This window comes from Rhinolophus sinicus, linkage group LG07, assembly GCF_036562045.2.
Source record: "Rhinolophus sinicus isolate RSC01 linkage group LG07, ASM3656204v1, whole genome shotgun sequence".
Lineage (NCBI taxonomy): Eukaryota > Metazoa > Chordata > Mammalia > Chiroptera > Rhinolophidae > Rhinolophus > Rhinolophus sinicus.
Window position 1 is genome coordinate 72,368,077 of NC_133757.1, and position 20,765 is coordinate 72,388,841.

General features: G+C 43.0%; 1 protein-coding gene across 1 annotated transcript in view; it reads left to right on the forward strand.

Annotated features, from left to right (window-relative positions):
• ADGRE1 (adhesion G protein-coupled receptor E1) overlaps positions 1–20,765 on the forward strand; it is a 55,600-nt gene that overhangs the window by 11,407 nt on the left and 23,428 nt on the right. Inside the window, exons 3-11 of the mRNA XM_019710826.2 lie at positions 665–811; positions 3,226–3,381; positions 3,498–3,617; positions 5,797–5,943; positions 9,748–9,897; positions 11,837–11,977; positions 12,064–12,210; positions 13,310–13,398; positions 17,879–17,962. Of these exons, the coding sequence (XP_019566385.1) occupies positions 665–811; positions 3,226–3,381; positions 3,498–3,617; positions 5,797–5,943; positions 9,748–9,897; positions 11,837–11,977; positions 12,064–12,210; positions 13,310–13,398; positions 17,879–17,962 (1,181 nt within the window). The remainder of the gene's footprint in view (positions 1–664; positions 812–3,225; positions 3,382–3,497; positions 3,618–5,796; positions 5,944–9,747; positions 9,898–11,836; positions 11,978–12,063; positions 12,211–13,309; positions 13,399–17,878; positions 17,963–20,765) is intronic.

Consider the following 20,765-nt stretch of genomic DNA (forward strand, 5'->3'; position numbering starts at 1 on the left):
GAGGATCTTGTTAAAATGCAGTTTCTGATTCAGTAGTTCTGGGGCAGGGCCTGAGAATTTGATTTCCATCAAACTCTCTACTGGTGACACTGGCTCATGGACCACACTTTGAGAAGGAAGGGTCTAGCATCTTCAAGGTCTTTGATGAGCTCCCTTGGTCACTGTATCAGTTTCTGAGGGCTGCTGTAACAAATTAAATAGAATGGAGACTTATTCTCTCACAGTTCTGGAGGCCAGAAGTTCAAAATCAAGGTGCTTTCTCTGAAGACCCTAGGGGAGAATCTGTTCCAGGCATCTCTCCCAGGTTCTGGTGTTGCTGGCAATCCTTGGCATTCCTTGGCTTGTAGACACATCACACCAATCTCTGCCTTCGTTGTCACATGGTCTTATTCCTATGTTTCTGTACCTCTACTCCTTTTTTTATAAGTACTCCAGTCATATCAGAGTAAGGGACCATCCTACTCCAGTATGATCTTAATTTACATCTTAATGACATTTACAAAGATGTGACCTTCTAAATAAGGTCACATTATTAGGGACCAGGGTTTAGGACAGCTGGAGGACACAATTCAACCGACAACAGTCTCTTCACCCTCTCACACTGGGTTACCTTTGAGCCCCATTCTGACGCTCTAACATAAGCTCTTCCTTCTATGCTGCCTAGATGTGAATGAGTGTGCGGACACCACCACGTGCCCATCTCATGCCACTTGTACCAACACTGTAGGAGGTTACTACTGCACTTGCAAAGGAGGCTTCCTGTCAAGCAATGGACTGGTGCAGTTCAAGGGCCCAGGAGTGACATGCAAAGGTGAGTTCACACCCCCTCAAAACCCTTCATCATTTGATAGAAAATCAGGTGGAAACTGTCAGATGTAGGTACTTTGACTTTTTACCCAAACAATATTTCCCTCCTCCCTCCCTCCCTCCCTCCCTCCCTCCCTCCCTCCCTCCCTCCCTCCCTCCCTCCCTCCCTCCCTCCCTCCCTTCCTTCCTTCCTTTCCCCTCCCTTATTCATTCATTCATTCAATTCCTTCTTTTCCTTTCCTTCCTTCCTTCCTTCCTTCCTTCCTTCCTTCCTTCCTTCCTTCCTTCCTTCCTTCCTTTCTCCCCCCCCCCACCTCCCTTTCTTTATCATGGAAATGATTCTTGGTCACTAAAGTTTCCAATGAGACTAGCATTGCAATGAAAATAAAAAATAAAAATCATGCCATTTTTTCAATATCCAGAAATAACTGTTGATTTTATTTTGGGGACCCTCCTTCTTGTTGCCTCTCCATGCAGAAAATAAGAATTTCTAACATTTTTTAAGTGCTAGGCCCCGAGTGAAGGGCTTTAGGTGCATTTTCACATGAAATCCAGTGTAACAGTGGGATACTCTCTTCTCACCATTGTACAGGTAAGGAAACTGAGGCTTAGAGAGCTGAAGTGACTTGTTTAGGATCACTCACTTGAACTGGAATTCAAACCCAGGTCCTTCTGACTAATGGTAGTCTCTCAAACACGTTACCTATTTGTCACACTCTAGTTGTGAGGTGTTGGAGAAACGTATTTAATCTCTCTAAGCCTCAGTGTTTTCATCTGTAAAATGGGTGTCTAAGAGCACCTATCACCAAGGATAGTTGGGAAGATTAAGTGCAATAATGTTTGTAGTGTGTTAGGCACATGCAAGGTCCTGAGAGCTACTATTAACATAAACAATATAAACCCAAATAATTCCCAGATTGAACTAAGTTGTTTGTCTGTCTTTCTTATATTTAGGCCCCAATGCTCTTCTTGACAGCATAGATTTGTCCGTGCCTCTGACTAGGATCAGGGGTCTGCAAGCTTTTTCTGTAAGGGGCCAGATAATAAATATTTTGGAGGTTTTAGGCCATATGATCTCTGTCATAATTACTCAACACTCCAGCTCTTTTGCAAAAGCAGCCATAGATGATACATAAATGAATGGATGTGTCTGTGTTCTAATAAAACTTTATTTACACAAACAGGCGGTGGGCTGAATTTGACCTGTGGGCAGTAGTTTGCTGAATGAGATAATTCATTCCTATCATTGTGGTTCCCAGGAAGCCCCAAACATCCTCCTTTGGGCTAGAGTTCATGGGATATTCAGTGAGCTCAGTTAGTGTTGGTGGGCACTGCTTTTTAAATTTGGGGTAAAATCAACATTCCTCATCTAGAAAATGATGGATACTACAGCCAAGATTCTGTCCACTCTGTCTTTGACCCCCAGTGCAGTGTCTGATACATTGTGAGTATTCAATAGATGTTTGTCGAATCGAGGAACATGTTACCTTATTCTTTATGTCAGCTCCAAATTTAATCATCCTGTTATTGTTAGACATTTAGGTTGTTTCTAACGTTTTGCAATTTCAAGCAAACCTGGAATGAAGATCCCCGTGATCTTATCTTGGTATACAGTGTCAGCTCCAGATTTCTCTCTAGGAGAGGTCCAGTTTGCTGGGAGAGAGCTGTAAGAGATTTGGCTTGAAGTTTTATTTGCATGATAATTACATAGCAAGTGGTTATTTAGAGTGACTTGCCAGAGCAGGGATGAAAGAGACTTAGGGAAGGCCAACCCATGGTACCGTAACTGCATAATTCTATGGGAGCTTCTTTCATGAGTAAATTCCTAGAGATGGCTTTGCAAGGTATTCTTTACTGGGTAACAGACCACCTGCAAACTTAGTGCATAAACCAACAACAATCACTTATTTTGCTCATAAATGAATCTCCAGTTTGGGCTGAGTTTGGTGAGGATGGCTTGTCTCTGTTCCACACGGTGTCAGTTGAGTTGGCTCATGTGGGGGTTACAGGATCCACTTTAAAGGGGACCCAGTCACATGGCTGGCAAGCTTGTGCTGGCTGATGACTGGCTGCTTCACCAGGACTATGGGCTGTAGGTCTTAGTAACCCCCAAAGTGGGCTGCTTTGTCATGGCTGGTTGGGCTTCCTCACAATGTGACAGCTAAATTCCAAGAATGAGCATCTCAAGACAACAAGGTGGAAATGCATGATATTTTTATGACCTAGTGTCACTTCCACGACAGTCACAAGCATGCTCAGATTCATGGGGAGGGTATAGTCCCCACTGCATGATGGAAGGAGTCCCAAATTCACATTGAATATGGAATGGAAGACGTTGTTACAACCATCTTTGGAAAATGCAAAAAGCTTTTATACAAGATGAGGCAAATTTGTAACTATGACTCTTTCTGTGTCCAGATATAGATGAATGTTCTCAAACACCCCAACAATGTGGTCCCAATTCAGTCTGCAAAAACCTGCCGGGGAGGTACAGGTGCAGCTGCTCACATGGTTTCTCTTCTCCCACTGGAGATAACTGGAGCCCGGGAAAGTCAGGTCATTTCTCCTGTACAGGTAATGCTTCCAGGCTCTGCATGGGTCTTTGGTGGGCAGCTACCATTGAGTTGGGAAAATGTGTTTCTAACCTTAGCCAATTTTTTGTCTGCTCACTCTCTTCCACTGCTTCTCAGACATCAATGAATGCCTCAACAGTGGGGTCTGCCCAGAGCATTCTGAGTGTGTCAACTTTTTGGGAAGCTACAGTTGCCAGTGCCAAAATGGTTTCATCATTAACAACGCCAGCTGTGAAGGTATAGAGAGCCTGCTCTTTTTTATTCTCCTACTTAATTAAGAATCACCTCATTTGATGATCCTATGTAGTAGGGATGATGAGCCTCATTTTAGGAATCAGAAAATTGAGGCTAAGAGAGGTGAATTCATTTGCTCAAGGACACAGCTATTAAAGTTGAACTCCTGTTGAGAGCCTCCTATGAGTTAAGCAGTGGGTCAGACAGTACTTGAGAGTATGGGGCGGGGTGGGAATCTCTCTGTAGAGTGATCTTTCTCTCAGAGGACATTGGCCACATCTGGAGATGTTTTTGATTGTCACAGCTGGTGGTGGGGGTGGGGTTGTGTGTACTACTGTCATCTAATGGGTAGAGGACAAAGATGTTGCTAAACACCCTACAATGCACAGGACAGCCTCCCCACAATAAAAAATTGTCTGACAGTGTGGAAAAAATGTAATGGCCACCGTAATGAGAAGGCATCTTCAGACCAAAGAGTTATGCAGGCAACTCCATAGAATATAACAGAATTTATTATGGGGTAATCTACTTATGGGAAGATTGGGTCGGAATGGAACAGACCACCCAGGAGTTTTGGGCAGATTATTCTCCGCTACCAGACCCCTGATACTGTACTTTTTTATAGTATACTTGGTACTAATAATTGACAAGACAAAGGGGCAAAGCATGAAGTAGTACCACGGGCTGTACCTCCTGGTGGTCTTGTGATCAAGGATTGCTTATAATCAATATTATCATCAGTTGGATATTTATCTCGGGTGTCGTGCCATTCCAGCCATTACTAACAAAAATACCTATGGCTACATTTTAAGGACACAGATAACCATCAATTAGAAGGCTTTGATGTGTTTGCTAAGGACAGTGAGGTTGGTCACTGCACGAAAATTAAAAATGAAATGAAATCCAGGACACAGAGGTGGAGTTGGTTGTATTCACAGCTACATCTGTAAAAATGATCCTGTCCCAAATGTCAGTAGTACTAAGGTTGAGAAACTCTGTCCTAGGGAGACCCAAACTTCAGAACTTTCTCCTAAAAGGTATTCGAATTAAGACCTGAGAGTTAGCCTTAATCCTCCCTCGCCTTCCATGTTAAATCAGTCATCCTGTCTTGGGGAACTGACCTGCTAAATAGGCCTTGAATCTCTCCACTCTTCTCCATCTTTGGTCCAAGCATCACCATTGTTGCAGCAGTCTCTCCTTTTCTCCAGTCTTGCCCCCTTGAACTCATCCGCCGCAATGCAGCCAGAATATTCTCACCTGGAGACAGGGCTCCATCCTCCTGAGTCTGGTACAGCCCTATACTCCCCATGTTCATTCTTAGAGGGTGCCTTCATTAAGCAAGGCATGGAGTGATCAAACCTCATCATATCCCCTTGGCTTGGAGTCAGAGATTTTGAAAGTCATCTCTGGTTTCTGTAATCCATTTGCAGCAGTTAGCTGTGGCTGACTAACAAATCACCCTGAAAGTCAGTGACTAAAAACAACCACCATTTATTTAACTCTCAATTCCATGCCTTAGCAGCTGAGGTTGGGCTCTGCTGGTCAGTTCTTTGGGTCTCAACTGGGCTTGTTCGTGAGTCTACAGTCAGATTTGCTGATCTTGGCTGGGCTGTCTCACATATCTGGGGCTCATCTGGGATGAACCATCTCTCTTCCACATTGTCTTTCATTGTTCATTAGGCCAGTCTAGGGCTTGGTCATATGGCAGAACCCCAAGAATGAGCAGAAATAAACAAGCCTCTAGCAGGCTAAGTTTGAAACTGACACCATATCACTTCTGTTGCATTCTATTGGCCAAAGCAAGTCATAGAGGCAGCTAGATTCAAGGGGTGAGAAACCAAACCCCACATCTTAAAGAGAGGAGTGGCATTGCATTGCACAATCAGCATCCAAGGTGTGGATACTGGAAGGAGTAAAATACCATGAACACTTCTGCAATCTATGATCATTATGCTGTGAAGCAATTTGTCACCCTTTTGCTCACATACTGTTGGCCAGAATTTATTCTCTTGGACACACCTCACTGCAAGGGAGGCTAGGAAGAAGGGGAGAACATGGGTATTGGGGAGCAGCAACACTGTGTGCCACAAGTTAAGGACATGTAGAGTAGATCTCCTGTGTGCAGTCTCCTGTCCTCAGTTCCTCATTTGCCTGGACCCGGGTTTTCATTTCCACTCACCAGATGTGGATGAATGTGCCCATCCCAGAGCTTGCCCAGAGAATGCAACTTGCCTCAACAGTCTTGGAAGCTACTCTTGTGTCTGCAACCCAGGATTTGAATCCAGCACTGGAAACATTAGTTTCCACATCTCAGAAGGGACATGTGAAGGTAGGTGAAGGGGTCTGTGGGGGACTCAGGTCCAAATCGGTTTGCAAAAAGACAGCAGTGGTGGAGGAGGAGTCGGGTGGATCTCGACTGTGTTCGAAACCCTCATCTGCAAAGCTGAAGCCAGTAATCATTCATTCATTTACTCATTCACCAAACACCTCTGAGCACCTACAATATGTGAGGCACTGTTCTAGGAATGGTAGATACAGTGGGGAAACACACAGGAAAAAATATTTGTTCTCCTGTAACTTATCATCTAGTGTGGAGGGAGATGGATAACAAACAAAGTAAATGTGTCAGAGATAGTTAAAGGAGATGAAGACAAATAAGGCAGGAAAGGCAGATCGAGAGTGCTGGGGTTCTAATTTTCACCAAGGAAAGGCCACGCTGAAAAGTTGATATTTGAGAAAAGATCTGAATGAAGTGAGGGAGTGAGATATTGGGTATCTGGGAAAGCGTGTTCCAGGAGGAGTGAACAGCCAGTACAAAGGCCTGGAGGCAGGATCTCAGCCAAGGCAATAAGTTCTTTCATATGTGACCTCCTTCAGTCCTCCCAACAATGTGATAGTATTGGTGACATTTTATACCCATTTTATTTTATTTTTTTAGTAATTTTTTATTTTTCAATTACAGTTGACATGCAATAATATATTAGTTTCAGGTGTACAACACAGTGATTACGCATTTATATAACTTATAGAGCAATCACCCTGATAAATCTAATACCCATTTGACACCATACATAGTTGTTACAGTATAATTGACTATATTCTCTACTTCCTCATGACTATTTTGTGACTACCAGTTTGTACTTGTTAATCCTTACATCTTTTTCACCCAGCCCTCCAGCCCCCCTCCCCTTCAACAACCATCAAAATATTCTCTGTAACTATGAGCCTGTTTTTGTTTTGTTTTTTCATTTATTTTGTTCTTTAAGTTCCCCATATAAGTCAAACTCTGTCTGACTTACTTCACTTAGCATAATATCCACTAGGTCCATCCGTTACTCAGCCATAAAAAAAAGAATGAAATCTTGCCTACGGAGAAGGATTCACTTTAGCAGGGCTCTGGTGCCTGCTCAGTCTGCCCTTTGGGTGTGTCATCTGTGGAGGTAGGCTGGTGGTGCTCTGGCTATTCTAAAGTGAGCTACCAGGAGTGCTGACTGAGGATTCCTGGGAGGGGCCCCACCACAGGCCAAGTTCAGCCTCTGCCTGTCCGCTGCCTGGGGTCACCTGGCATGAGCCACAAAGCAATCCACAGATGTCTTCCACCCGTGCTGGGCTTGGAGGTGCCTGGGAAAGGCTAATCTGCAAACCAAGGCCTGCTGCCACAAGTGCTAGGTTTGGGGTTGCTTAGCAAGAGTTATGGGGCACAATGAAGCCAGATGCTGCTTGTTTGGGGTTTGTGAACCTTTGAGAGATTTTAAGAAAGTCTGTAGCATGAGTCAAGACAGGCCGTTTGTATTGAAAATTCACTGGAAGCGGCTTGAATGGGCCAGCATGTTGGGTGGTGCAGGGTTTCAGGGAATCACTAGGATGTTAGTCAGGTTGATGGAGACTCAGATGTGGTGGCTGTCTGCATCTGCATGGTGGGTGCGGGGGAGGGCACAACAAAACAACCATAGCTTCTGCCAGCCCTTCTATCTAAAAGAGCTGCCCCTCCCTCTCTCGCCCTGAAGCTAAACAATTCAGTTTCTCCCCACATGTCCCTGGCACCCCTCAAGCTACTGCCCCAGTGCTGAACCTTAGGGCTTCTTAGTCCATCAGTGAGTATGTCCATTCACAGTCCCTTTAAGAGGAGCACCTGGAACTCCAGCTGCCCTCCATCTCAATCAGTCACAATCTCTGCTGGTTTTCACAGCCAGAAGTTATGCGGACTTCTCTTTTCGGCACTGGAAACTTTGACTGGGGAACCTGGTATGGGGCTGGGACCCCTTGCTCCTCAGGGAGACCTTTGCAGCTGAGATATCCCTCCTGATTTTTAACTGCCACAGATGGGTATGGGGACCAGCAGCTCCATCTCTACTACCAGTCTCAAAATGGCTTCTTCTGTATTTCCTCAGTTTTAGGACTTCTATTCAGTTAGAATTTAGGCGATTCTCAATGATGGTTTTTCTATAGTTTAGTTGTAATTTTGAAGTGGTCATGATAGGATGCAAGCAGAGCATTTACCTACTCTGCCATCTTGACTGTAAATCCTATTCCCATTTTAGAGATGAGGAAAAAGAGCCTCCATTGTGGTGAAATCACTCTCCCAATGTCAAATGGACAGGAGCTAGGATAGCCGGATCTGAACTGTGCCTAGATGTGACTTCACACTCTATGCTTCCAACCAACGTTGCTATTCTGCCTCCAAGTCAGGCTGCAGCCTCTGGCCACTCAGGGTGGGCATGCATGGGTCAGACGTCAATTTTATCATCATATTTCCAGACTTTGAGACTCAGGGCACCCTGGGAAAGTGTCATCTAAACATTCCAGAGCCAGACAGGACCTGGATTTAAATCCTCATTAGGCCTTTCACGAGCTATGTGATGCTGTACAATTTTGAAGCCTCAGTTTCCTCCTCTGAAAAATGGGAATAATATTAATATGCACCTCATAGGGCTGCTCTGAGCATTCATTGAACTGATGACTGTAAAGGATCGACCTCAGTGCCTCCCACAAAGAAAGCTCAACATCTTAGCAGTTAATTTTTAATTTTAGTTAACAAATCCTTACATAGTCATTGCTATGCCCCAGATTCTGTTCTCAGCACTTTACAGATATCACCTTATTGAATCCTCTGAACAACCTTATGGGGTGGGTTCTGTTACTATCCCCACTTGACAGGTAGAAAAACTGAGACACATGGATAAATTCTCTTGTCCAGTGTATTAGTCAGCTCAGGCTGCCATAAGAAAATACCAAAGACTAGGGGCCTTAAACAACAGACATTTACCTCTCACAGTTCTGGAGGCTAGAATTCTAGATCAGGGTACTGGCATGGTTGGTTTCTAGTGAGGACTTTCTTCCTGGCTTGCAGATGACTGCCTTCTTGTGGCCTCACAGGGAGAAGAGAGAGAGAGAGAGAGAGAGAGAGAGAGAGAGAGAGAGAGAGATTGTATCTCTTCTTCCTCTTCTAAGGGCACTAATCCTGTCAAGGGGGACCCACCCTCATGACATCATATAAACCTAATTACCTTCCAAAGGCCTCAGGTCTAAATACTATCCTGTTGGGGATTAGGTTTTCAACATATGAAATTGAGGGGACAAAATTCAGCCCATAAAAACCAGTAACACAGCTTATAAGGGACAGAGCCAGGCTTTGAACCCAAGATGTCCACGCTCTCCAGCCCTCTACCACGATGCCACTTAGTTGTTATTATTAATAATACAGTGATTCCTTGGCAAGGAATTGAAGTTCACCAGGGAAAGAAGGGAGTGAATTTGAGGCTGAGGAAACACAGGTGAGAGAGAATAAACCTTCACGCACTTACAGGTAATCAATGAATCTGGATTACGAGTTACAAAGGGATTAGAAAGAGAAGATGAGGTAAGTGAGCTTAGCTGGGAGCAGACCCTCAGGATCTCGCATGTTCTAATGAGGAGTTTGAGTTTTACCCTGAGCTGTGGGAAACCTCATCAGAAGCTTTGTGTGGGTCATAAATATGCTTCAGTGCTTCCTTTCCATAGCAATGAAAATATGTGTAAGAAGGTGAGTTGGGAGCCAGGGGAACCCAGTGGCTTTTGTCACTGGTGGGGTATGAACTGTTGCTGCAGCCTCAGCATCCTTCAGCCCTTTGACTTAGATCAATTTTCTGCTTAGATGTGGATGAGTGTTCCAGAAACTCAACTCTTTGTGGTCCCAGTTCCGTCTGCACCAACATTCCGGGAGAATATAGTTGCTCTTGCCTGCCTGGATTCTTTTCATCTGATCTGTGGACTCCCAAGCAACTGGAGGCTTTCAAATGTACAGGTAAGTCTCCCAGCCGTGCAAAGGATTCTCAATGGATGTCAAACGACCCTGAAATGTAGTAATTTATAAAAACAACCCTTTGTTTTTGCTCATGATTTTATGGGTTGACTACATGGGGTACTAGGATGGCCAGCAGGTCTGAAGTGGCCTCACTTACGTGGTTAGCAGTTGGCGCTGGTCTCTGGCTGGGAGCTTAGTTGGCCCCCCTCCACCCCCCCCAGTTTATACCATGGCATTTCTACATGGCTGCTTGGGTTTCCTGATAGCATGTCAACTGGTTTCCAAGAAGGAAAGCTTAAAGAGAAAGAAAGAAATGCCAGTCCTCATAAGGCCTGGGCTTGGAAGTCCCAGAATGGTACTTCTACCACATTCTATTGGTCACAGTCACAGGGCCAGCCTAAGTTCAGAGGAAGAAGAAATAAACTTCTGATCTTGCTGGGAGAGCAGCATGTGTATACAGTAAGTGCAAGAGTTGATGGAGGCCATCCTTGGAGTATCTCCTACACTGCAGAACACATTTTATATTCCTCAGTCCCAGGGGAAATTTATGCTTCTTTCCACTAGAAATGTTCTATTTCTTCTTACTGATCTTCACTAGCTGCTGACATTGTTAGAAGCAGAAAAAGGGAGTGATAAAGTTGAAAGGGACCTTAGAGAAATTAATACAGTTGTAAAGGCTCCTAGGAACCTATTCAGAGTCCCCATCAAGGGCAAGAAAACAAAACCATGGATTCCCACCTCCCTTTCAGTCAAATTACCACCTCTTGTATTTGTCTTACCTATTCAGCTTTCATTTCCCGTGAAGAAAGGTTTCCTCAGCCAAAAATTTTGAAAACCATGCATCTAATTCAGCTCCATATGCAAAATATAAGTTCTGTCCGTGCTATTTCTAACAAGAGCTCGCCTAGTCAATGCTTAAATATGTCTGGAAGTGGAGAGCTCTCTCCCTAGTTTGAGATGTTTTCCATGATACCAAGAGAAAAACCACTTCTCCATATCTTTCAACCATGGGCCATTTTCATGTCCTCTGTTGACTCCAAATTAGTCTACATTCATATCACAAAGATTTCTCGTCCCAACTTACCGTGGTAATTAATGCCCAGTGCAGTGGACCATATGCTAATGACTAGTGAATATTGCCTGTTTGTTCCTCCTGTTTTGTGAGTTGACATAGAAATGTGAAAGATTTTGTTCTTACCTCCCTCCTAATGATTTTTTCTAGAATGTTCGCTTCCATGTATTCTCTGTGGCTCAGAAACCTTCAAGGGGAGAGGTAACCCTGTGTTGCCACAGTGACCTGACATCACTCGGTATTTGTTAGGCCAGGGTGTCTCAGCCTTTGCATTATTGACATTCTGGGCTGATGGCTCTTTGTTTTGGGTTGCTGTCCTGTGCATGGTAGGATGTTTGGCAGTATCTTTGGCCTCTGTCCACTAGATCTCAGTAGCACCCCAACCCCTCTCCTAGTTATGGCAACCAAAAATGTCTCCAGACATTGCCCAATGTTTCTTGGGAGGCAAATTGCCCTCAGTTGAGAACCACTAGCTTAACATAATAGAAATTTCATACTCTCGTAGCAATCCAGCATAGATGTACTTGGCCAATGGGCAGTTTTCATCCACAAGGTGGGATAGTGGTCCAGTCTTGGTTCTTCTATCCCTTAGGAACTTGCAATCCCTGGTCCCAGCCAGCGGTAGGGAGAGAGAGAGAAGGCACACCCACTCTTGACCACCTTGTCCCAGAAGTGATAAATGTCATACTCTTTCATGTTCCATAGTGAAGACTAGTCACATGGCCCCACCTAGATGCAGAGGGTTCTGGGAAATATAGTCCATGGTTGGGCTGCCATTGTTCGAATGACAGCTTTGTGCTTCTGAAGGGAAAGCATTTTATTGGGTTGTTGGCCAACTCTGCCTCCCACCTATTCTCTACTCCACAGATGTTGATGAGTGCTTGGATAAGTGCCCTCTCAATGCAAAGTGCATCAACACCCCTGGGAGCTACTTTTGTACCTGTCAGCCGGGCTATGTATCAAGCAATGGATGGCTGAACTTCACAGACCAAGAGGTGAAATGTAGAGGTGAGCAGAGGGTTGTCTGGACATCCTTGGAAAAAAGTGTCTCCTTGTTCTCTTTAGGTTGTTTGATATTCTCGAGTTCTTTGCAGATATTGATGAGTGTGTCCAAGATCCATCGCCATGTGGTCCCAATTCTGTCTGCATTAATGCCCTGGGCTCCTACAGCTGTGGCTGCATTGTGGGCTTTCATCCCAATCCAGAAGGCTCTTGGAAATATGGCAACTTCAGCTGCAAACGTAATAATCTCCTTGTGTGTCTTGGCAATGGAATATGTGTCTTGCTTTGGCTGTAAAATCCTCGTTGTACCCAACCTCTGGATTCTCTTCATACTTTCACGTCATCTACACATTCTCTCTTCATTCATTTACTCATTCATTATTTCACTCATTCAATAAATTATTTTTGGAGCATCTATTAATTTGTTAATTAATCAGACAGGCCCCTGCACTAGGTACTGAGGATTCAGTCCTGGATATGATGGAAGTGATATTTTCCCTCATGTAGCTTATAGTCTAGGGAAGAAAGTAGAAAGCACACACATAATTAATGACCACAATGAGTGCAACCATTGAAAAATTGTAGCACATTTTGGAACGACTAATGGGATATTTCATATGCTCTGGGCAAGTGCTTTTAAGCTGAAGCTTGATGGAAAGCAGGAATTATCCAGATGAAGAGTGGAAATCACAGTGTTCCAGGTTATAACATATGCAAAGGCCCTCAGGCTAATGCAGGGGGAGGGCTAGGGGAAATGGCATTAGCTGTATCTGAGGAGGTGGGCAGAGGTCAGATTCTGCAGGACATTATGAGCCATGCAGAGAATTTTGGGGTCTTTTTGCTGGGAATAATGAGGAACCATGAGAGGTTTAAATTTTTTAAATTATGGATTATTTTAGACATTAAATATGTAAGTAACTTATGTGGAGGCAATTTAGTACAATAACAAAATGAATATATCTGAGGCCCTTGCCAACACAAGAAGTAGAATAGCTTTAATGCCGTTGTGTGTCCTGCATGCTTCTTCCCCATTCCATATCCTTGTCTACTCCTGAGAGGGAACTGCTTGGAATTTTGTGTTTATAAATCCCCTTCAAAAAGCACCACCCCTTTCACCCCCATATATCTCTAAACAATATCTTGCTTGGTTTTGTTTGCTTTGAAGCTTTATAAAACATCTCAGAGTCCCTGATATTGTAATGTGTAGTTCATTTATTTCCACCATTGCATAATATAGCAATGGATGGATTTTAAGCAGAGGGTGATGGAATCAGACTTGCATTTAGTCATATCTTGCTGTGGTTAAGTCTGATTTGGTTGCTTTTGTTTTCTTCCTAGGGGTTCCCTTCAAGTGTAAAGAAGATGTGATACCCAACAATGAGCGGGTCCTGCTATGCCAAGGGGGAGCAGCGGCAGGGACTGAACATGTAAGTATTTTTGAAGGTTTCTAGCTCTTGAAGATTTCCTAGAAATCACTTAGGTAGGAGATTGTTTGCACCTTCAACAAAGGCAAAAACAAGTGGCCTAAATCAGACAGTAGTTTATTTTTCTCTTTGTAATCATCTGAGTGTAAGCTGCTGAGAGCTAATATAATAGCTCCCTAAATTGCTCTGCCATCATTAACACAAGACCCACTCACTGTGGTCCAAGATGGCTGCTGCAGCCCCTGCCATCATGTCTGCATTCCAGCTGGTGGACAGGGGAGAAGGGGAAGTGAAAGGCACTGTCCTTCCCTTTAAAAGTATGACCCAGTATCACTTCTTATTACAGCTCATTAGCCAGAAATTAGTCACCTGGTCACACTTAGCTACAAAGAAAGCCAAGAAGGGAGGACATTTGCCTATTTAAAACTTGGGGATTCTTTTACTAAAAGAAGAAAAGATGTTGGAGTCTCACTACCAGTGAAGATGTTGGTGCTATATGTGTATGATATGGGGTGGGTGATACACAGCTCCCAGGCTAGGCAAAGGGGAATGTGGACGTCCTGATTCTCTAATGAAGTTGATGCAATGAGTAGTCTCCGTGAGCATCTTCAGGAATTGATGTCACTACATTAAATCGTACCAGTTCATGGTAATTTAGTTTTGGAATTCCAATGAACTTTGGACCATTATTATTATTATTTAATTTTTTGTGGTGAAATATACATTAAAAAGAAAAACAAAAAAACCTCACCATTTTAGCCATTGTAAAGTATACATACAATTGTTAGGCAAAATGATTACTGGTACTTAACATGACCCATGCTGTCAAAGGAAGCAAGCTGACCACAAATTCACCCCAGAAGGGGTGGGCCTGTGTCACCTGAAAGGAATGTTCTTGCATAGATAGGAAGGCCCATTAAGTTGTTTCCTGCTTTGGATCTACACCTCTTAACAAGCGTATCACTGGCTACAAGCCACCTGTGTTCTTGGAGGCTGTATGTATCAAATTCCACTCCCCTTCTAAGATCTGTCGTCTCACCGCTGCCCACAGATGCTGCTTCTATCCATAAGTCCCCTTAATAAACAAACTCTTGATGCCGTGTTTCCCCGAAAATAAGACCTAGCCAGACAAGCAGCTCTAATGCGTCTTTTAGAGCAAAAATTAATATAAGACCTGGTCTTATTTTACTATAATATAAGACAGGGTATGATATAATATAAAATGTAATATAATATAATATATACCAGGTATAATATAGTATAATATAATATAATATAATATAATATAATATAATATAATATAATATAATATAATATAATACCGGGTATAATATAATATAATATAATATAATATAATATAATATAATATAAATATAATATAATACCGGGTCTTATATTACGTTTTGCTCCAAAAAATGCATTAGAGCTGATTGTCTGGCTAGGTCTTATTTTCAGGGAGACACAGTGTCATTCTGGAGTTGTCAACCTCTTTCAGTCTCTTGGCCCCAGGAAATTTTCACAATTGGTGAGCAAGCCTGGAAACCTGGGAAATGGTAAAGGGGTGAGAAGCTTCTTGGGGGACAGCCTAGGTTGGCCATCAACCTCTGTGGGGAGGGTGTCGTGCGGGGGACCCTGCTCGCTGCGCCATTTGTCGTGCAGGGAGGTCTGCAGGGTCTCTGGTCCCGCTCCCCATACAAGAACGCAGGACATGGTGAGGCCAAAAAGGAACACCCACGGAGCCATAGGTAGGGGAGTCATACCACTATATTCTCTCTGGTGGCACTATACTCTCACTGGAGGCTGAATCCACACTGTCCGCAAACCGCCATCCACACTTGCCAGCCCAGCCGCCATCTTCTTGCTAGCCCCCATTCTTCCTCTCCTCTCTTCTCCTCTCTCCCTCTCTCCCGTAGCCGCAGCAGTTATATTAGCGGCTAATTGGCTAACTGGCTACAGCTGACGGCCAATCAGCCACAGCTGACGGCCATCTACTACCCGAGCCAGCACTCCTCCACGTGAGGCCGAGAGCCTGTAAACTACTTTCTGGGGCTCTGCCCCCACAGAGGGGTAACCCCATGTTGGATGTTTGTGCCCACCACATGTGTACGGGGACCCCGGGAAACACAGGCTAGATGGGAGCGTTTGCTCACTGAGAATCATCTGGCCTGTTGTGGTAAGGAAGGGTCCTGTACAGGAAACTTCAACCATCAGAATATTCCCCTGCTGAATTACTAGACATTGGATATAAATTTCAACAAAAGCCTTGAGAAAGCCTTTCAACTTGGATGATGAGGGTTTGGGCCACAGGGGCCACCGGTATCTCTCTCTCCCAGCCTGAAGGAGAAAAAATGAGTAATATCACCATTCACATGGGCCTAAGGCAATATCTGCTTGGAGATCATTTTTTAATGGATTGGATAATAATGGAGATGTTGGGGGCCTGGCCAAATGAAGGAGACCTCTGGGGACAAGCCAGTCCCCGGAAGTCCATAGAGGAAGTTCAAGCTTTGTTGCTGAAAGTAGGAATGAGACAAGCTATCTAAGCCCAGGTGTTTGAGAGGCTCACAAAGTTGTGTTTACTGCAGTTAAGAACAATCACCTTTTGCAGGCAGCCTCCAAAGAGTGGTATGGCCCTTTAATTTCCCTTTTAAGTCCGATATTCAGTCAAGGTGATTGATGTGGGGTGGGGCTAGGCGGGGGCGGGGGAGTCCATGGCAGATTCAGGGGAAACTGAGCAGGGCTGAAATTGGGTCTGCCTTGTGACTAAAAAGGAGACTCCAGGGTTTCCATACCCCAAAGAGTAAATCTAAACATAAGGGGCCCATCTGTGTCACCTGTAAATGGAGGTGGCATGATTTAGTAACAAGTGGGACCCCGTAGGAAGGACAGATGGCCTGATGCAGTTCTCGTGGAACTACAGAAAAAGTTATGCTGTGACCACCATTCTGGCCTCTCCCTTTGGCCCCTCTGGTCACTGCCAAGGATGAGATAGAGCCCTGGTCCCCAGTCCACCACTGAATTTACCCACTGGGTTCCTCCAGTTCCCCAAGACTAGCGGTGGGACCTGGGTCACCCACAAGTAAGGGTGATGGGAGCAACTAGAGGCCTCACACAGAAATCACAATATATTGATCCCCCTGAAACAAAGGGAAGACCTTTACCCTTGTGAATACAGATGCAGAGCCACCCTCATATATGGCAACCCTAAAAAATTTGGGGGATCCTGGGCTGCCATGGATGGGTATGGGGGAAAGCAGTATGAGTAATTAAAAGTTTTATTATCTGTCCAAATAGGGTGCCTTCCCATCACTCCTATTTACTGTTCATTTCCCCAACTCAGGGAAATATTTTGGGAATGGCTATTCTCCTGGGAAAGACATTAGAGACATCACTGGAGGAATTTCATCTCCAAGTACAGGAGGTTAAGGCCACCCTGAGAGGCCAGGCCCATTGGGAACACATCAACCTCTCTCTTTGGTCTCTGGGCTTTGGGAAAATTTCACAACAATTCCGGAGCATTTAGTACACTCACAATGGTGTGTGACCATCACTTCTATCTCCAAAGCATTCGCATTGTCCCCAAGAGAAACCCTGTATCTATTAACTTAGGTACAGGGTTCCTGTCCATTCCTTCCCCCAGCCCCCGGTAAACACTAATCTACTTTCTATCTCCATAGATTTGCCTGTTCCGACATTTCACATAAATGGAATCACACACTGTGTGGCCTGTGTGTCCGGCTTCTCTCACTGAGCCCCGTGTGCTCAAGGTCCATCCACGTTGTGGCGAGTGTCAGCGCCTTCTCCTTTTTGTGGCCAAATAATATTTCATTTAGACACTGATTTTTTTTCCACCTATTTCCCCATCTTTTTACCCCATTAAATAGTTTTGATTCTGTGTTTATGTTTGACTTTTTTATTCATAGAAGAGAAAGGTGCTATGTTTCCAATTCTGATCAAATGGTTAATTTTTATTTTTTTAAGATTTTATTGGGGGAAGGGGAACAGGACTTTATTGAGGAACAGTGTATACTTCTAGGACTTTTTTCCAAGTCAAATTTTTGTCCTTTCAATCTTAGTTGTGGAGGGTACCGTTCAGCTTCAAGTTGTTGTCCTTTCAGTCTTAGTTGTGGAGGGTGCAGCTCAGCTCCAGGTCCAGTTGCCGTTGCTAGTTGCAGGGGGCGCAGCCCACCATCCCTTGCCGGACTAGAGGAGTTGAAAAAGCAACCTTGTGGTTGACAGCGCACTGGCCCTTGTGGGAATCGAACCGGCAGCCTTCGGAGTTAGGAGCACGGAGCTCCAACCCGCCTGAGCCACCGGGCCGGCCCTCAAATGGTTAATTTTTATTTCCCTGAGAATTCTAGAGTTTCCTGACACCTCAGGCACTCAGCCACCCATTCGCTGGGCTTTGTAGCCTAGTTTGTACATTGCATGCTTGCGGGAGAGATAGACCAACGCTCATTAATGCTCTTCCCTCTGGGCACAGGTTCCGTTTTGCGAACTGATCAATACCACCCTCAGCATTCTGGATGAGGTCTGTGCAAAGAGAACCACCGCTGTTTCTCTGGAGGTAATGATGACGACGTCTTTGTCATTGTTTTGTGTTTCGAACATCTTGGAATATTTGGGGTGCAGAAAGTCCTCTTTATAATTAATGAGTTATGAGTTAGCATTTAATTTATGACAGTTGTAAGGTTTTAAAAATTAACATAGAGTAAAATTGCCCTTTTCTGTGCAATTTTAGGAGTTTTAGCAGTACCCAAATAGATTGGTGTAACTACCATCCAATCAGAATACAGAACAGTTCCATCCCTCCCACCTCAAACTCCCAGGAACTTTCCCTTTATAGCCACCTACTCCCTCCACCACTAGCCCCTGTGAATCCCTGATCTATTCTGTCATTATAGTTTTGTCTTTTTAAGAACGTTACATAAATGAAATCACACAGTATATGGTCCTTCGAGTCTGGCTTTGTTCACTCAACATAATGCCTTTGAGTCGTCGATGTTGTGTTTATCAATAATCCCATGTCTTGTTTTGGCAACCATTAGCGACATTTAGTACATTCACCATGTTGAGCAGCCATCACCCTTGTAGTTCCAGAACATTCTCATCACCCCAGAAGGAAACTACATAAGCAGCTCTCCTCATCCTCCCTCTCCAAACCCCTGGAAACCACTAATCTATTTTCTGTCTCTGTGGACGTGCCTGTTCTGGACATTCCACCTACATGGAACCACACACTGTGTGGCCTTGTGTGTCCGGCTTCTCTCATGAGCACCGTGTGTTCAAGGTCCATCCACTGTAGCGAGTGTCAGCACCTCCCTCCTTTTCATGGCTGAGTAATACTCCATTGTCTGGATGGACCATAGATTGTTTGTCCATCATCTTTGAAGGATATTTTAATTGTTTTCACTTTAACAGCATTTCTTCATTGGCCCACCCCCACCCCCAACTTTTGGTGATTATCAGTAAAGCTGCTACAAACATTGATGTGCGGTTTTTGTGTGGTTGTACACCTGAATTTTTATTTCTCTAGGGTATGACCTTAGAGTGGGATTACTGGGTCATTATAACTATAGATTTAAAACCTAGTTTTTCTTACATCTTTAAATTGGACTAATGGATGTTGTCATTTTATTTATAAATTCTGTTTTTTGGTATGAAAATAAGAATAATACTTTCATTGTAATTTGAATAATTCAAAATTAATTTATTAGTATAACATACTTATTCATGAAATGTACGTGCGTTCATAGGGTTTTTAGATTAAACTTCCATAAATGATGAACCCTTTTTACAAATTTAGTTAAATTTCCTGAAATATTTTATACTACGTTTACAACTGTTATTTCCCTCCAAACTTCACGTACCTATGAGGAAATTTATAAACCTAAAGTCAAGTTCACTAGACACTTAAGGAGTTCATGAATCCAGTCAATCAAATGTACAAATATAATAATCCAGATTTTTTAAAAGTTCCATACAGTTTATAAACAGCCACGCTCTCTTAAATCATTCATATTAAAATCACAAGTCTAGTTGCTTTTTACAATGAAGTCATGTGGCTAATTGGTAGCTTCTCTAATGTGTCAGATTGTCCCAAACCCTTCAAACCACAGATTTCCTGATTATGCCAAAGATTACAAAACCTTCTAAATTTAACACAAAAATATTACCACGATCGAGTTTGTCTGCTTAAATGAAATTTTAAAACTAAGCTAAATTTGTTTTATTATTTTTAATGTTTAATTTTTTTTTTTTACGTTCCTGGGGTTACAAAGTAAACTTCCCAGCTAAGGAGAATATATTTAACATTCCAAAGGGAGCTTTAATGCGATTTCAGCAGCCATGGAATTGAGGGCTACTTTTTTCCAGGATGACTCTAGTTGAGATTTTTCTGTTATGTCAATGGGGAGGGATCCCAAACTCCTGCCTTTTAGTTGGGAAATAGTTACAGAACTCAGTGTACCCTGTTTCTTCTGGACAAACATATCTTGAGTTTCACCCTTACCCCCAGACTGTATTGAAATTTTTTTCATCTTTTTATCACCTAATTTGGATAAATAGAAATTAGTATCCTTGCTAAGGTTTTAGTTAATGTTCTTCACTGTCTAACTGAATTCAATCAATTTCTTCCTTGCATTTAGTAGATTGTGAATTCTTTTCATTTTTTTATTGGGTTCAGAGTCACATTTTATAGTCAATTTATTAACAATAATCAATAATAGGGAAAGCATCAACATTAATATTACTGTTATTATTATTGCTATTCTTTTCTTAACTCTATTCCTCAGACATAACCAATGTTATCATTTAGATGTACACCTTTCCATACCTTTTTACTTTGTGAACGCATGTATCAGACACACAAAGTCATGGAAGCCATTTATTGAACACCTACTATGAGAAGTTTAGAGCAGTGATTAAGGGTTTAGCCTCTGATTCCAGACTGCCAAGGGTCGAAGCTTGTTTCTGCTAGATATGTGTCTTTGTTTCCCCATCCAAAAATGGAAATAATAACACACTGTCATAGCTCTCTTCCTAAAATTAAATAAATTAATATATAACCCAAATGGCTCATAGTGTTAGTTATTTTTATTTTATGTGCCAGAAACATAAATACCATAAATATAAAAATTTAAAGTAGTTGTTTTTTAAACTAAATGAGATAATATATACATGTCATTCTATAATGTGCTTTACTTAAAAATAGCTCATGGGCCTTTTTGCTCACTAAATCATATAGGTATACTATGTCATTCTTTTATTAACATCTGCATACTATCCCACTGACCTACTTCCATCCTTTACTTAACCAATCTGATGGACATTTAGGCTCTCTGACTTGCTATCACAAATCATACTGAAAT